Source organism: Corvus cornix, chromosome 2 (genome assembly GCF_000738735.6).
Source record: "Corvus cornix cornix isolate S_Up_H32 chromosome 2, ASM73873v5, whole genome shotgun sequence".
NCBI lineage: Eukaryota > Metazoa > Chordata > Aves > Passeriformes > Corvidae > Corvus > Corvus cornix.
In genome coordinates, this window is record NC_046333.1 from 134,491,342 (window position 1) to 134,509,708 (window position 18,367).

General features: G+C 38.1%; 1 protein-coding gene across 49 annotated transcripts in view; it reads left to right on the forward strand.

The window, feature by feature from the left end:
• RIMS2 (regulating synaptic membrane exocytosis 2) overlaps positions 1 to 18,367 on the forward strand; it is a 454,433-nt gene that overhangs the window by 386,693 nt on the left and 49,373 nt on the right. For 33 of the 49 annotated variants that reach the window (XM_039548364.1, XM_039548365.1, XM_039548401.1 and 30 more), the window contains one exon: positions 13,169 to 13,410. The exons of 14 other annotated variants lie outside the window; for them this stretch is intronic. In XM_039548364.1, coding sequence (XP_039404298.1) covers positions 13,169 to 13,410 — 242 coding nt within the window. The remainder of the gene's footprint in view (positions 1 to 13,168; positions 13,411 to 18,367) is intronic. 2 more of the 49 variants (XM_039548402.1, XM_039548378.1) reach the window with 1 other exon arrangement.

Sequence of the window (18,367 nt, forward strand, 5' to 3'; positions counted from 1 at the left end):
TGTTTATTCTGGTAAAAATATAAAAAATGGTACAAAAGATAATGAACACCAAGAATCCATTTTCAATGTGTATGTACTGTTTGGTCTCTTAAAGCTATTTCAAAAGTATTACAACGATTGCTTCAACTGCATTACTGGATGAAAGAAGTTAATTGTATCTAACCTTTATAGTCAAACAGGCCATATGTTTGGAAGAGAAAACAGGGCCTGAGACTCTTTCCCCAGTGCATGATCAGTCTTTTAGCAAAATTGCAGTACAGGCAGTCTGTGCTTCCAGTAGCAATAGATAGATAGATAGATAGATAGATAGATAAGGTTCACCCAGTGCCATTTCTGCCATGGAAGGAGAGAGAGCTTGGGTCCGGTTATGTCAATGTTCATGTAGTTTTTCAGGGAAGCATGCCAGCATGCAGTTTCCTGCAGCTCTCAACAGAAGATGTTGGTCTAACAATTTTTTCAACATGACAACAAAGTGATATTGCCATTCCTGGGATGAGAATGGCAGGTTGCAGTACAATGTTCCCCAGCATTTTCAGCTGCAAAACATTGCATTTCCAGGCAATTGGGGCAGGTGTGATGCACTGGGTCCTTGAACAAGAAGCAGCAATTTTATTTTGTGTCTCTCTAACATAACTTTTCTGCACACTTATGACTAGATAAGCACAGTTGCTTCTGTATTGCCAGTCTGTGTCTTTAAAATCAGAGGACCTAAAATAAAGGTTTTTTCAGTAAGATTTTGTTAGTATTACTGAGATGGGTAGAGTTAGAGGTTTATGACAAGCTCTTGCCTCTTTGAAGCACAGATTCAAAGCCACTACTTTTTTATGTAAGATTTTTAACTTCAGTTTTCTACAGCAAGGCAAATATTCAAAAGCTATAAATTCATAGAGCTACTGGGTCTCTACCAACACACATGGACAATAATTGGGCCATTTAGTTTTTCAAATTTTCATAGATGACATGCAGAAGAAAATTATCTGTAGTTTCTGGAAAAATATTATGGAAAAATATGCAAAATATCAATGGTTCCAAAAGGAATTATATGAACAAATACATTTGTTGTGAAATCTGTACTGAGAAGAGAATACAAGTAATTTAAGAAATCTAGTAAAGGTACCTGTTTCTAAATTATTTGTCACCATCTACAAAACCCTTGGAGACCTGTTTTTTCCTGTTACTTTGGAGTAAATACAAAAGATATATAGGCTCCTTTACAGTTAGTAAATTCATTTTGATGCACTGGGATATAATAAATTAATGAATCTGGAAGTATACGTTATTAACAGGTGAACAGTAAAAATACCGCATTTGAAACCGTCTGCAGCTTTGACATACGTTGCCTAGCAGGGAACTCAGACATTATTTCTTTGGCTGCAATGCAATAACAGCTTCCCTCTCCATGGAATGCAGCCTGCAGCTTTAACCTCTGTTGAGCCAGCTCTGACCTGTGATCCATAAAGCACCGATGCACTCCTATTACTAAAGTTTATTTTAAAACTGTGCATCAGTAGTTTAAACAAAACAAAACAAAACAAACCCACAAGAGATGCAGGGAGAAAGCCCTGTAGACATGTAGGGAAGCAGAGATGAAGGAAAAAATTAAAGTGACAGTTTGAAGCAAATGTAAATATTGAAATTAGTTCTGGACTTTTAAGTGTTTTACAAAAAGATTTACTTTCTGAAAATATTTAAAACTAGATTGAATCATAAGATTTTCAAAAGACAGACTTTTTAATCTTTATTTGTACAGGATTGAGCACGACAGATCTGTTGACAAGAATAGCAACACCAAAAACTAGAAGTGAGGTAGAAACTTATAAAAACAAGGGATTGAATAGTGAAGCTTGTAAGGCTTTTCTTTCTTGGACATTATGATTTGACAGATATGGCTCTGTCTTAGTGATGTATGTTCTCACTCCTTTTGCCTCTTCTATTATTTTAATAGAAGAGTGACAAGATTCTGTAAAATTAATATATATTCCCAAAAATGTAAATTATTAAAAATAATTAATAAGTTTATCACTTAGCCTTCCAAGAAACAAACATAAACTCCTTCAAGTTACTTTTTAGAAGTATTTCTAAAATGTAGTTGCTGGGTTTTTGCCATTGCCTTTGAAACACATTGCCAGACCCATCTGGCAAGTACTTTGCTTTAACTAAAGATAAGGGGCCCAGTGCTGGTCTCACTATTGTGTGCTTAATGGCTATGGAAAGATGATGCTCCAGTGGTTGGGCATTGCCCACATATCTGATTTTAATGGATTTTGACCAAACATCTGAACATTTTCAGTAATTTCACTGTACCTGTGTGGTGTTCATACTTCTCTTAGCGTTCATAAGGTGCTACCTAAACAAGCTGGTAGATGTGTCATCAGGTAGCCCCTAGCAGGAAATAAAATTTCCATACAAATACCACGGAGAGCCCAGCACTTCCCAAATAGTAGCCATAACATAAACATGATTCCTATGGAGACCCAAGGTAAACAAGAGGAGAGTTGCTCCAAACTTGCATGGTGTGCAAAGTCCACATTGCCTCAGGAGGGACAGCCGGTTATGGACCTGCCCTCTCCAGCTCAGAAAAACAAAGGTTGCAGGCTTGTGTTCAGAAAGATGTGAGACATCTTTCCTTACAACATTTTCTTTTTTAACATTTTCTTTTATGATGCTCTTAAGTTTTCTGTATGCTTTTATAATTTCCTCCAGAGACCAAAAGTGACTCAAAGTCATTTTGTCAAAGTGATTGAAGTCAGACAAACAAGATCATGATGTCCCAGATATTATCTCTTTGGTTGAAGTAATTATGGCTTCAGATCTCTTGCTCATGTCCGTTTAGTTCTCAGTCCCAGAAGATCAATTCAGAGACATGCTATGAGTTTGGGAGATGTTAGCAGTGTCTATTCTGACCCTGATTTTTCGGAGTCCTCAAGCAACCCGAATTTACAAGGATGAAGGAAATGTTAGAGTTGTTCCATTCTTTAGACAGCCACTGCCACATACATGCACATAAGCATTAAAAAGAACCTGAGCCTATTTCCTTTGTGCAGTACTAATCAAAACAATACAGTCTTTCATGAGTGAAGTATAGATGCAGCTATAGTGAGATCCATATTGCTGACAGCAATTTATTTAAATGAAGCCCTTTCAGGATATCTGGATCTCCTCTGTGTATTATGTGACTTTTCTCCTAATGTAATCTCAGTAGTGCATCTTGTCCAGTTCCCCCATGTCTACCTTCCAAAGTTTTCTGTCAATGAGTTTTCTAAATAAGTAAATTTCCCTCACAGAAATTTCAGTTAAGCAAGATGATTAATCATCTTACCCTCAGGCAAAACATGGTGTCTCTTACCTCTGTATATTTTTGAGCATTTCAGCCTTCAAGTCTGAAATTTTTCTCACTTTCCTGATTTGATTTTACATTACTTCTCTAGTGATTTTAGGTCTGGGACACATACTGGATTTAATGTCTGGTTTCACAATTCACTGCTTGCTTTTCATTTCATAGATCTCTATTCAGCACTTCCAGAAACAACACTGAGCAGCACTAAGCAAGTTTGCAGTGCAGACTGTGACTTAGCAGTGTTAATACAGAAAACTGGGCTCTCTCCTCCATCCCTTTTGGAAGACTAATTCAACAGCAAGTTGGAACAGGCACACAGCACTTAACTTTCAGACTGAGTACATGCAAGGTGCATGTCTGCAAGAGAACACTCTCGATTAAGTCAGGTTGCTCATGATCAGTTTTAATTTAGCAAGCTGGTTGTTACCCAGCTTTTACAAACACAACTGCTTTTTGCCAGGCTGGGTTAAAGAAGATGGTTTCTAAACTCAAAGAATTTGGATGTTATTCAAAACTCACTCGGTCTTTGACTGCAATGTACTTTATTGCCAAGCCGTCATAGCTCATATGGACTTCTTTTATTACCAATGAATATGACAGCTGACTAATGCAAGACTTCTATACCTCAACTAATTTTCTAGATAGACTTCTTTTGCATCCACACAGAGTAAATGGCTGGTTTAGTTCACTGTATCAAAGAAAAGGATTTCATCAAAGAATCATTACCGTTAGCAGGGTAATAAAGCTTTTCTATATCTTTGTCAAGGAAAATTTGAACATTTATCAACACTAGATGAATATTAATATAATCTTCATTGTAATTTCAGTTTAAATTTTTAAAATTATCAACTGTATTTTTAGTTTAAAAAATAGCCTATTATTCCATCAGAGAAGGTGAGAAATTTTATCAGAAATCTCTGAAGCTCTGTGTATAATTCAGCTGCTAGTGTTTGTAACAGCTAGCTATAACAGTGCTTTTTCTGCATCACTCATTTGTTGTGGCAACGTTTCATAAATAATCTAATGGCCTGACCCTAAATGATTTTGAAATTTGTTCCTGTTTGAAAAAAAGTATGCTAGACATGTCATGGAATAGGTTATACTTCTATTAATTTATAGTAATAAAGTAGTGTGGACAGCTTTATATTTACCAGAGAATGGGAGATCCAGCTCAAGTCAACCTATGTACTGTAGGAGGTGAGGTATTCCTGATTTGTAAAGAAAGAGACCCTTGACATTTCATATCAAAATATTGCTACTCATATTTTGAGATGTGGTCACAAGTCTTCTTTGAATAGTAATATATATAACAAAATAGATTATAAACACTGCTCTATTTCCCCCCACAACTTTCTTGTTATAATTTCAATAAAATAAACCTAATTATTAAGTCAGTCCATTAGCTATTAGAGATTTATACCACCAATAAGTTAATGGAATAATTTTTGACCAAGTGGGTCTCCAGAGACTAAGTCATTATAATTTTGAACCTGCAGTGTCTCTCTTTGATGTGAATTGGCAGAGGAGTACGTGCACTGGCCGGAAGCATTGTTCCCATGGAAATGTTATTTCCTACATCACAGCTGTCCCCATAATGCTGTTTTTGTTAAATTTCTCCAGTAAATTAATGAAATAAGAGCCTCTCTGATTGAGTTAAAAGATCAATTAAGAATGGCATTAAAATTCATCTCTTGCATGTAAAAAGCAGTAAACAAAGTCTTCAGTGGGTCTTCCAGTCTCACAGGAGGCATGTATTAGAAAATATCTATTACAACAATTGAAAGTTTGTTAAAATCCTTTCCTTAGGACATCACAGCCCACAGCAGTACTACACACATGGCAACTTTGATTTTCACTATTATGGATGCCTTATTTTCATTAGGGATCATTACCAGAGAACTAAGCTGGAAATCAGTAATATTAATTTGCTTTGACTTTGAAATAAAGAAATAAAGAAACCTGCAAGGTCTGCCAAATGACTTGTGTAAATATGATTCTCTGATATATATGCTTGTAGCAGAGCAATGAGATTACAAGTTGTCATTTCCAATACTGCTGTAAAGACGACTGAAAAATACAAACAACATCCTCAAAAATCCTACCCACAATATACAGTACAATGGAATTTATTGATACCTTCTCCTTCACATTTAAAAGTATTAACAACATTGTAGATTGGAAAAATGCCATACTTCATAACATTGGTTTAAGTAAAGTGCATTAATTGATTAGTGAAAAAAAAAAAAAAAGTTTTTCGTAATAATTTTAGTCTATCAGTCATGGAAACAGATAACATCTGTTACATCTTTACTTAGTCTTTGTAGAATAAGTGATACTCTTTGTAATTTGTTAGTCATTACAAAGTCACTGGGTATAAGGATTCTGTACTGCTCCCTGTGCTGCTTTCTGCCATAGACTGGTGTGGTTCAGAGCCAGGGCCTGATTTAAAAGACAGTTTTATAAATCTTTAGCAGTATGTTACTACTGTAGAACTTACCAGGTTAGTGAAGAGGGAAGAGGAAGCTAAGGGCTGGGGTTCCTGTCACTGGAACTTATTTTGAGCTGGCAGATGGATTGTGATATCAGAGTGGTGTTTTCAGTTTGTGTTTTGGGGTGGGTTTTTTGGTTTTCTGGCCTAAACAAAGGATTCCTGATGAAATTTGGCACTTACTGTACTAATCACCCAGTTTTTAGAAAAGACTTCTGTTTCTGTAGACAAATATCTGACCAAGATGCCTTCCAAGTCTGCAACTAAAAAAAAAAAACCTCCAGCCAAAGACTGCAGTTTTTTACCTATGGCAACAGGATGAGATTTTCCATTTAGTACATATGTTACAATGAGCATTTACTGTGTCTGTACCTGCTTACTGGAAAATATAACAGCCAAGAATAGTATCAATTAGCTCTAAAATTAGTATTTTCTTGTAAGATTATTAAATGCTTTCAAGTCCATCAGAAACTGAGAGAGGTTGGATGAAGTTTCTGACTTGTTTTTTACTACCTAACATCCAAAGATATTGAGTAAACCAAGTTTTTATCTGGAAGCTGTTTAGGATCTAGAACATTTGCCCACAGTGCAGTCCGTCTTACCCAGTGCAAGAGTTACAACCCATACACTGTCCCAGGTAAAGTGGCTTCAAATCAGTTTCACTGCCTTTAGGGCAGGATCCTTTTGCGCTGTGAAATCTTCCCTCTCCTTAACCCAAACCTCGCAAACAGTTTCTTTCCTTCTTGGTCAGATGTCAAGGAAATGGTCTGCCTAAAGCAGGAGATACTAAGACTAAATCAAAAATCTTCTTGTGAGACCTACTTGTCTGCTTCTCTTCTATGAGGATTTCCTTAGGCACTTTATGGAATTCCCCTCTGGCCATGCAACAATTGCAGAAAGGATTTTTTTCCAAGTAGCCAATTCTAATCATTGTTTTTGGGAAGTTTCTCTGGCAATGTTTTGTAATCTTTTTGTAATTCAGTACAAATATTGATGAACTGGAGAGAAAAACCAGATCATTTCTGATTATCTGCTGTAGTAGGAGTCTGGAAGACTTTGAAAGTATCTTTTTTTCCAGAGAGTAATTACACTCTACGTTTTGAAAACAGGTGAGTCTCTGCAAAGAGAGTGAAGATTAATGCCTTTAAGAAATCCAAAACCTTAACATTGCATTTCCAGAAGGCCGTGTTTGAATAGCAGTTTTATAGTTGCTTACTGTTTTTCTTTAAAAGCATTCAGAAAAAGCTTATGAGCAAGAATTGGGCTGATGAATATCAGAATTTGAAAACAATCTCAGGTTTCTGATCTCCTCAAGGAATTTAAGGCTAAGTCTAGACCAGTAAGCGAGATAGGGCCAGGACACAGTCTTGATCATCCACATGGTTTAAACAGCTTGTGTTCTCTTTGGCATAACTTTGTGCTGGACACACTGATAAGGTGCCCCTGATTCAGATCAGGGACAATTCAGGAGATAGCATGGGTTGGGGTCAGTTTTCTCTAGTCAGGATGCGTGAGAAAACCCTGGTTTGGAAAGGGTGTAAGCTGGTGTAAGCTAGCCTGCTGTGCGTACAGAGGCCGTCAAGGTCAGAAAACAGGCCTGACACATTTGATTAACTGCTGTAAGTGTGGCACAGGTCTCTTCATTGGCTACAAGGACCATATTAAATTTCACAGAATCACAGAATCTCCTGAAATGGGAGGGACCCACAAAGATCATCGAAGTCCAGCTCCTGGCCCTGCACAGGACAGCCCCAAGAATCACACCATGTGTCTGAGAGCATTGTCCAAACACATCTTGAACTCTGTCAGGCTTGATGGTGTGACCACTTCTCTGGGGAGCTGTTCCAGTGCCCAAACACCCTCTGGGTGAAGAACCTTTTTCTGATATCCAACCTAACTTCCCCTGACACAGCTTCAGTCCATTTCCTTGGATCCTGTCGCTGGGCACCTCAGAGCAGAGATCAGAGCCTGCATCTCCTCTTCCCCTCATGAGGAAGTTGTAACTGCAATGAGGTCTCCCCTCAGTCTCTTCTCCAGAGTGAACAGACCAAGTAACCTAATCTGCTGCTCATACAGCTTCCCCTCAAGGCCTTTCACCATCTTTGTTGCTCTTCTTTGTGCACTCTCTCAGACCTTAATACTTTTCTTATATTGTGATGCCCAAAACTGCCTCCAGGACTTGAGGTACACCCCAGTGCAGAGCAGAGTGGGACAATCCCCTCCCTTGCCCGGCTGGTGATGCTGTGCCTGATGCCCCCCAGGACATGGGTGGCCCTGCTGGCTGCCAGGGCACTGCTGACTCATATTTCCCTTGCCAGTGACTCCCAGGTCCCTTTTTGGGGCGCTGGTCTCCAGACTCTCCTTCCCTAGTCTGTATGTACATCCCCCATCCCAGGTGCAGAATCCAGCACTGGTCTTTGTCAAACTTCATATGGTTGGTGATTTCCCAGGACTCTAATTTGTCAAAGTCTCTCTGCTGAGCCTCTCTGCATTCAAGGGAGTAAGGAGCTTCTCCTAATTTAGTATCATTAACAAACTTAGAATACCTTTGACATCATAGGTATCTGTCAGTCTGACTCCCCTCAGTTGGCTAACATGGTATCTTTTTAAGAATACTATTTAGTGACTAGGGCTCTCATACTCCACCTTTGGTTTTAAATTACAAATATATATAGATATCTTACTGTAATTTCTTTTCTATTGTCTTGTTTTTCACTTGTGTTTTTAAAGAACTTTCTGCTTTAGCTTTGAGAACTTATTCCTCTAAAATTTATCCATCTTTCCGTTTTCTTTTTTCACTGGAAAACTGAAGTGTCTGAAAAGTTACTTACACTGAGACCTGTCTGCAGCTCTTGGTTTCCTGAAGAGGTTTCCTGGATTTTGGGATAATGCAGGAAGCAATGTTCCTGTGTGAGCTTTGCCCATCATCCTGCTCTTGTTGATAGTTTGGTCCTATTAAGCCAAAGACAATTGCCTGGCTGCCACCTTCACTCTGCTTTTGCTGTAGGCTGACACACAGCTGGGGTTGTGTGCTGATTTTGTTCTTGTTTTGGTTCTAATAATGGTATTATTATGTCATTATGCACATATTATTTGGATTAGGAAAATTATTTTATTTCCCCCTTTATTTTATTCTCCATCCCCCCAGCATCCAGCTGTATATTCTCTTTGCTGAGGATATTTTTAAGATTATTATAAGACACCTTGAGAACCCTGTTTTTACTGCATATTCATTGACTCATACAATTTCATAAATTACTTTTATATAATGTCTGTTTTACAATATTGTTGAACATATTTAACTGGATGTGTGTGAGATTATGTTTGTGTATATACACATGTAAAGAAAACTTCCAGTAATTTCTGTTTCCTGTTAAGGCAGAAGGTTGTATGATTTACTCTCTAAATTCTACTTTTCAGTCAACCTTTCTATTATCTCAGAAAGGAACCAAATCTGACATACAACACCCAGTTTTTCTGAGAATGATCCATTTGTGGCACTGTCAAACAGCAGGCTGGGTAGAAGGATGGTTTCTACTGGGGAGGATATCAGGCATCTACCAAGAATAATTAGTGAATGGGGGTTTGGATTGCCAGAAAGGATTCAGAGTGCTGATGAAGGAAGTGCTCATGACCACTCTAGGTTTACTATGAGGCACTATATACCACTCAGAACTCTCCTAGTATGTAGTTCTCAAAGCTTTTTTGCTAAGAGAGGAATTGAGAAAAAACAAAGTCCCTGCTATGGGATGGCTCTCTCCAAGGGCTGTTTGTTGTTAGGACTGTAACAAAGATGTCTTCTCTGCTGCTTTCAGAGAAGGAGGGAAAAACCCAAACCTTTAATTGAAGCAAATAGTTTTAGAGCTCTACTTGGAAAAATAATAGAGATTTGTGAATGAATTTTAGTATCAGCCATTTGTACTAGTATTTGGTATATCCACTCATATCTAAATCCCTTTGTCCTTATTTGAATTCCCCTTCCAACCTTTGTCAAAAAGTGGGCCAAGAAAAGGTGTCTGACTGAAGTCTACATCATTATTGGCAGGAGTACACAGCAAAACATTTTGTGATACAGAAGCCTTTAGACAGCAGCCAAGAAGCAAACTTTAGTAATTCATAGTACTTTCATAGCTAACTGCACAGTGAAACTATAGTGACCAACCTCTTTAAACACATGGATTTATTTAATAAGGGCAACTATTTTAATCCATTCCACTTAAATAGAATTATACATCTTGGAAAGGACACAAAAAGCACTTCAAAGGCACATTAAACTCAGGAAATTATGACTTCCTCTTCAGTTTAACTTTTATATTAAAATGCAGAATATTTCTGTTTCCACTGATTACACAGGACCTTTATTGAATGGTAATATCACTTATAAAACAATGCATTAATTACTATTTTCCATATGACAGGAACTCACTGATTTTATGGATATTATTTTTAAAAAATGGATCACTTAAATAGGTTGGTCTGCAAGCAGTGAAAAACTTACTTTCCCCGTCAGCCTGTATATGCAAATTAGGAGAGATTCAATAATGACGACTTCTGCAATCTTTCCCCAAAGAGGCATCCATAAGATCTCTCTCCAGGGATCTGTTTTCAAAACAGTTTTAGAAACTAAATAGCTTTCATTTCCTACTGCTCTGTCAAATTTGATCTGATTTTAAAAAAATATTGAGAAGAGAGAGACCTGACTGAAAACACACTCACATTAATCCTTTGAGAACCTGGATTAAAAATAGCATTACTGGATAAGGGGCTCTATTCTGATTCTTAGTAAAATTTTGCTTAAGATAAAGTTGAAGATACTAGCTTTTCCCAGCAATGTTTTTTCTAGGCCTCTTTTATTTTTACATTCAAGATAATGTTGAAACTGAGAACCAGTTTCTGTGTCGTCTGTTTTCTGTGACTGAATTCTTAGAGGTGTTAGTTTGATAAAAAATACATGTGAAGTTATCATCTAACAAGTAAGTTAACATGTTAACAAGTAAGTTAACATAGTGCTAATAAGACACAGAAATACAAATTCTCTTTTACTGTTTCCCTGCCCTCCTCTTTACCCACATCCTATCCCACTCCTCCCTTGGTGATAAATGTAGCAGTGAGAGTCAGTGTCTACTAACATATAACAACAAAGAGAGCTAAAAGAGGGTAAGAAAAAAGCTTTCAGGTTACCACTGTGTTCAGTCTTTTGTGATTGTGTGTCCAGTCAAGGCCACTATGGCTCTCCCTCAGCTTTGTTTTGTGCTTCTCCATCTGTTGATCCAAACACTCCTTTGTATTTTTCCTTGTAACTTCTCTGAGAAGTACACTCTATTTTTCAGTGGTAAAGGTCTACTTCTGCTATGAACCAGTTCTTAGTTTTCCCTCTGGATTGTGGCTAAACTACAAGTCTTCGTTTACTTTTGAGTGCATTAATTCCATAGATAAGTTATTGACAGAATATGTATTGCAAAAAACTTCATAAAGAAATAATACCTTCCTTTTATGAAATAGATTTCAGGCCATTATAGGTAAGGGAAAAGGAGTGAGGCTATACTCAGAAAAATTTGCTCTAGAGCCATTTTCTGAGCACTACAGCTCTAGCAACAGAGCATGCCTTTGCATATTTTTGAAAATCTGTTTAAAAAGCAAAAATATTCATTTTTAGCCTTATAAATTGGTGATGTAACACAAAAATCATTTCGCCTGGGTTCCAGGAATATTCCCCTGTTTTGTGGATTGTTTAAAATGACATCTCATGGGTACTTTTTGGTGAAATGCACTGTAGTAAAAAGAATAATAAAAATTATTTTGCTAAGTTCTGTGCAAGGACTTAATTGAAAGAGAAAATTCTGTATATATTCTCAGGCCCGCATGTACCCTAGAGCTTCCAGTTCTGGATATTTGTTTAGACACCTACCAATTAGATGTCAGAGCAAAATTTGGATAAGTACTGTTGTCATCAGTGTAGATTGCCATTTCTATGGAAAGGAAAGGTCCCTTAGCCTGGACCACTGGCAGATGAGGTTCCCCTGGGACACGTGAAATGCTGCAGCAAATAGTTTAGATGCAGCCGCACAGAGCACATTTACACAGCCTCTAAATGAGTACAAAAGATGCTTTAGAATTGAATTCCATTTTATCAGTAATGATGATCTATGTCACGGAACAGCCAAGTGTTGTATGAAATGCATATGTAGTACCTGTATTTGTTGATCCAGAGATGAAGAAAAAACCTATGGGTGTTCATTACAGTATGATGACTGAGCTTAACCAGATTACTGAAAAAATCCTTGAAATACCTGAATGTTTAGTAACCAAAACTAGGCTTCAAACGGATATTCTTTTCCACTCAGTAATGAATCAAGTGTCTGTTTCCCAGAGGAATATAGGTTATTTGTGTGAATATATATGAGAAGAGGGGCAGAGCACTGACTGCAGAATTTAAATTTTCCAAACAAAAAAGCGATTATATGATATATGGATGTATTAAATCTTTGGTATGCTTTTGCTGGTAATAAGTTTTAAGTCAATCAGTAAGTAAGAGCTTGTTATTTAAAACAAAATTTGATGAGTCAAGTATTTTTACAGTGGGCTGTTGGAACCCTGGGTTCTGGGAATTTCAGCCTTTCAGTGCTGAGAGGCAGTGATCCTCAGAAGTACACGGTATTCGATCCAAAACCCTGGGAAAAGCTTCCTAAATTGTGTGATAACACCGAGGTAGTTGCTTTGTAATTAAAAGTTATATCACTGGGTGAAATATGTGGAAATGTAGAAAATTAGGTTTAGGGGATATAGGTTATAATAGGTTACAATATGGAGGATTTTGGGTGCGGATTTATGTCTTCTTCTTTCTCCTTCTTCTTCATAAATCTAGGCGTTATGGTATTGGTCCAGAAGTCCCGCACTGCAGGACATGAAAAGTTAGTAATTGGGCTATAAGTAAAAACATATTACTTGGTATTTCATAATTGGTTGATCTGGACTTTAAAAGGCCTTGAAAGTTAGAACTTGGGGCCATTTTCTACCCTGCCAACTAGAAAGCACAACCTGTGCAGCTGTGCTAAAGATAAGAAATAATAAACATCAGTAAAGAAGAAAAGCCTGGCGTCTCCTTAGTTCTAATCCAAACTCTGAGTAAAAGAACTCGAAATTCAGAAACAGAGAAAATTAATAGTGGACCAACCAAAAAGCTAGAAAAGTTTCTCCTTTTACCTCTCAAAACCAAGCCCTACCTGTGTGATTAGCTGCTTTTACCCTCCAGTCTCCCAAAACCTTCCATCTGAAACCTGTCCTTTTCTGTCTTCCCCTTTTTACTCTTTGTCTGCACTGTTTATCCGTCAACTGGCTGACAGTGTCTTTACATCCAAAATGCAAAGCAGACAGATGGCCGTCTCAGGAAAGAACATGACAAAGAGCACCAGCATCAGCGGGGAGATGTACACGCTGGAGAAGAACGACGGCAGCCAGTCGGACACAGCGGTGGGCACTGTTGGTGGTGGCAGCAAAAAGAGGCGCTCCAGCATTGGTGCAAAGATGGTCGCCATCGTGGGGCTATCAAGAAAAAGCCGTAGCACATCACAACTCAGCCAAACCGGTAGGAACTAGATTTTTTTCTCTCTCACATTACCATTTAAATGTACATAATATTTATGTATTACAGTTTAATCATTTGAAGATCCTGTTGAAGTTGCGTCATCAACGATATTCTGTGGAATGAAGAAAATGGTCAATTATCTTTTTTCTGTGAACATTTACTAAACTGTTTTTTTTTAAACAAAGATCCTTTTCAGGTTGTACTGATGCTTTTCTTTTCTGCTTACTGGAACCTGCTTAATACACTAATTCCTTACTTTTCAGCTTTTCAGGAACGGACATGAGCCATACTTGCATTTGTGGGGAGTCCTTACAGCAGTTTGTGAAAGGTTGCTGAAATGTTGCAAGATACCTTTGCTTTTGTCACAGATACTGTTTGCATATTTCATCATGAGGTTTTTTCACCTTTGAACATGCGACCTTATTTTGAAACAAAACAATTTTCCTGAACAAAATTATATGTTATATTGCTTCAGTGCAAATGTTTTATTGCTTTCTAATTAATTTCTTTTCAGCCTAGAAGCATAATCGCCATCAGTAGAAATTTTCCTCCTTTCTGTTTCTCTCAGTTCAGATTGGATACTGAAATGTGCTACCAAGGAAAATTGAGAGTTTTTCTGCTTTGATGCCTAAAGCATTTAAAATCTTACACATTTTTTTCCTATTTCTTCCTATTGTGGGGAAAATCCATATAATGCACTCTGAAAAGCTCAATGTCAAATAATGAAACTGAACAGGACAAGTGTATTTTACATGGAAAAAGTTACTTGTATTTGAATAACATTCATATAAAAGAAGTGTTTGAGAAATTTATGTAAGTATGCATATATGTAATATATTTCAAGGTGTGTACAGAAGATATATTGTATGCTCAGTATTTAAGAAAAACTGTTGAAGTTTACAGTGCCCTGCTGTGTGAGGTCCCACCCATCTGAAGGTCTCCATTGTGCTAACCACCATTCAAACACAGATAAGAGATTTTTTCAGTTCTCTCCAAACCCAAGTGATAAGAGTTTTAATGTACAACAAAATGGAGCAAAACAATGATTTGCACAGTCAGAAACTGTGGTAAATTTTTAAGTAAACTTTGGGGGGTGGGTGGGATTAAAGTACTGTAAAGAGTAGAACTAAAAAAAAAAAGAAAAGGAGGGGTAAGTGCAGAAGAGGGCAGGGAGCTTGACTGTGTGACTTCTTGAATGCAGTATGAAACAGGAGGGAGTGAAAAAGAGGGGAAAGAACATATACAGTGGAAGCTCTGAATATCATGCAGACCCTGGTGACTCTGTCAGTAGGCCAGTCTTTGCAGCAGTCTTATGTTTTACCAGCTCACTTGCAGGTTATGGAAATGGCAGGTTTGTGTACATTTCTATTTTCTTTGAAATGAATGACAGATAAAAGATGAAGTCACCTTTAGACAAATCTGGGAAGTGTCTGGTTAGACAAGGAAAAGAATTAATCACTTGCTCATCTAGAAATCTAAATTTTTGTCCTGTGATAGTACAGAGCTCGGTAAGATGCATTTGAATATCAAGTCATTTACAATGCACTACACTACTTTTTGTGATCTAATCTGGTCTCTCTTGCCATAAGAGCTATCAAAGGAAGGATGTCAGCTCTTTGTACATTGCTCAATTATGTCTCAGCACTAGAGAGAATCTGTATTGTGTGTCTGGTCTAGATTTGATTTAAATACCATGCTGTCTTTGTTATTTGGGACTTTCAAGTTGAAGTTTTTCTCTCTGTTATATCCAATCAGTTGCCCAATGACTGATCAGATGCTCAAGTCAGGGACAAATGTGAAATATAATTCTCTCAAGGAGTACTGGAAGTCTTTAGACCCACTGACTGTGACTAGGGTGTTCTGACAAACCCTTAGTGAGGAGCTGTAACTCAGTGCTGTTAAAAGAGCAGCAGGAGCCAGGGGAGCCTGCATGGCTCTGTCAGCCCCTCTCCCTCAGATGCTCCCTGGGACAGGCCTGTGCTCAGGGCTGGCCTGTGCCTGCCCTGATAACAGCAGCCAGTGCAGCTCCTGCTGCCATCTCCCGAAGAAGCCCCTCGTGTTGGTTGGATACAGGGATCCAGGTAAGGCTTGAGGGTTGTTTTGTAGAGCAGGTACCACACACCAGCTCCTGCTGCTCTATTTAACAAGCATCTCCAAGGGGCCCTGTCTGGTGGCTACATGTGGCTGCTCCTACAACACAGGCACAAGAATTGTTTAAATAGGTGGGTCATACAGGCATTGCTGGTTGTGGTGAACAGGCCTGTGGCCACATGTCAGCCTCTGGATGAGGTGTGTGCATGGTGCTGTGTCTGCTGTAGGGTGGGTGAGGGTGAGATCACACCATGAAGAAATATCTAGCATGTCTTCAGATCCTTCACAATGAGAATGATGAGACACCTGAACAGGTTGCCGAGAGAAGTTGTGGATGCCCCATCCCTGGAAATTACCACGGCCTGGCTGGATGGGGCTCTGAGCAACCTGGTCAAGTGGAGGGTGTCCCTGCCCATGGCAGGGGGGGTGTAGCTGGATGGTCTTTAAGGTTCCCTCCAACCCAAACCATTCTGTTTCCATCCATTGGTACATCTTACAGAAAATGTTGGACACCGGCATTGTACATTAATGCCAAAGGAATAAAACTTGCAATTAATGTATTTAATGGATTTATGAATTTCTCTGGTTTGTCTCATCGTGTTCCTTTTCTCAGGTGGTAGGTGCCTGCACAAGGAATCATGTATTGGTACAATCTGGAATCAAAAAACTAATTTTCTGTAGGCATACTGTAAGTATAATTTTCTGGAACTGAGAGGCAGGAAATACTCAGGTGTCAGGGTACTGGTACCATGTAGAAACTGGTCAAAGTATAAAAGTTTCTTAGATACTTTCTGAAGATACTACATCATTCAATGGGCTGGCTAAGTATCTCCTTACATATCAGGCTTGAAAAAGCATACCAGTATCAGAAGATAACACTACTTCTGTAGGAAGTTGTGTGCTCCTATGGGAATCAGTGTAGAAATGCCTATGTCTCTGAAACGGTTTTCAATTATTTTGTAAAGTATAATTTTACTTTAGTGGTTTTCTTCGTTCATATTTTATAATGAAATCTATGCCAGAAGTTTTTTTGAAAGTAGGTAATCATAACTGTTTTCAGGACTGTGTATCAGGCTTACAATACATGGCTTATATGGTCATTTTTAATGTCCTTTCAAATTATTTATATTATTTCTTTTTATTTTCCATATTGCTAAGAAGCTGACACTCAAAACAGACACAGAAATGTATTTTTTATTCGGGTCTGTAGTCCTTTTCAGGTGGGAACAGATGTTTTATGGGTAAAGAGCATGACATAAAAGTAATTTTACTTAAGGTAGCTTTTACTTTAGATAAGACTTTAGTAAATGACAAGATACTGAAGACTAGAGTAGCAACATAAATTAGAATTTGTTTTACTTCTGGTTCCTGTACCTTTCTACAAAAAATAGCTAAAGTTATACTCCATATTCTTGATTCAAGCAATCATTCCTAGAAGCTAACATTTGATGGGTTAGAAGGAGTTTATGTTGTAACCTTCAGGTCCTGATTCCACAGGCATTTTCTAGTGGAAAAAATGGCTTTCTTTATAGAGGAAAATGGAATGCAAAGTGCAATTCTTAACAGTGTTGTCTTAGCTATTCATATCTGGAATGAAATTGTTTTCCTGCTGATCAGCCCTTAGGGAACTGATGATCAGACTTCTATAGAAATGCAGACCTAATTATCAGTTATATTTCATTAATGAGTAAAATCTTTGCTGTCTTCTTCTTATGCAATCTTAGGTGTCCCTTTCAATTTACACACACAGTCTCTGGCAGGCAGATACCTTCACCTCCCTTCACTTCCCTTCACTTCCCTTATTTAGCTGACATTTCTCTTCTAGCGAGGTCAGTGTTTTGTCTTTTCTTTTGTTGGCCAAGACCTGTTGTGTTTGTAGGCTGATTATATCCAAGAGTCAAAGCAGTTTAATGTATGTTTTCAGATTCTGGGGCACTTCATGGGTCATACATACTAAAACATCATATATGAATGTTCAGTCACCAGTACAGGGTCCAGCACGCTCTTAGAGACTGAGTCCTGTGATGTCTTTGGGTATGTGATTACAATAGATGGAATCTATTAAAAGAGATTACAGAAGGAAGTAACAGCATGACTTGAGAGTGACCAGTGCAGCAATGCCTGCAGAGAGGTGTAACCGTGTTTGGATAGAAATCAGTGCCGCTGTGTGTCTGTGAAGAGTGCTGCTCCAAGGTGCCACACTCTGGAGGGCCCTGCACACGTAAATGTAGCAGGTGGTGCTGGGGGGCAACTGATGCTGCCTGAACTGCACTTGCTTTGTTACAACATGTTGCCCCATGTCACCTAAGAACTCTTGCTAAGATGCCATATGTGGCATGAAGTTATAGGGCTGTAAAAGTGGAATTTTGAGACAGTGTTATGAGATCTTTTGACATCCTTCACAATTTTGCTGGGGTTAAACTTCACCATACATTACTGAAGCTACAGTTCTCTGTAGGAAAAGTACAAACATCAGCTGATTCAGTACCAACAAAATGATGATTACTATTGTGTGAATTCAATAGTTTTCATCAAAAAAAGGCACTTCCATTTTAACAAATTCGGGAGAGGTCCAAAGTGGAACAAGATTAAAGTATTTAGAAATTTTGATGCTTTGTGGCTACATCTTAGAAGAAATGTAGGAGAAGTAGGTCTCTCAGAGCAAAAAGTTTGAGTGATGTTTTGTTTTATTTTATTTGTATAAGCCAAATTTTGGATTCTATACATTGAAATTGAAGTCTGCAGTGCTGTACTAGTAAGTAGAACAGTCTCAGTTATGTCTGTCAGGAGCCAATGATGCAGCCTGTAGAGCAATTTCTTCAGCTTATGGAATAATTGAGGGGAATCTATTGGTAACATTGGTTTT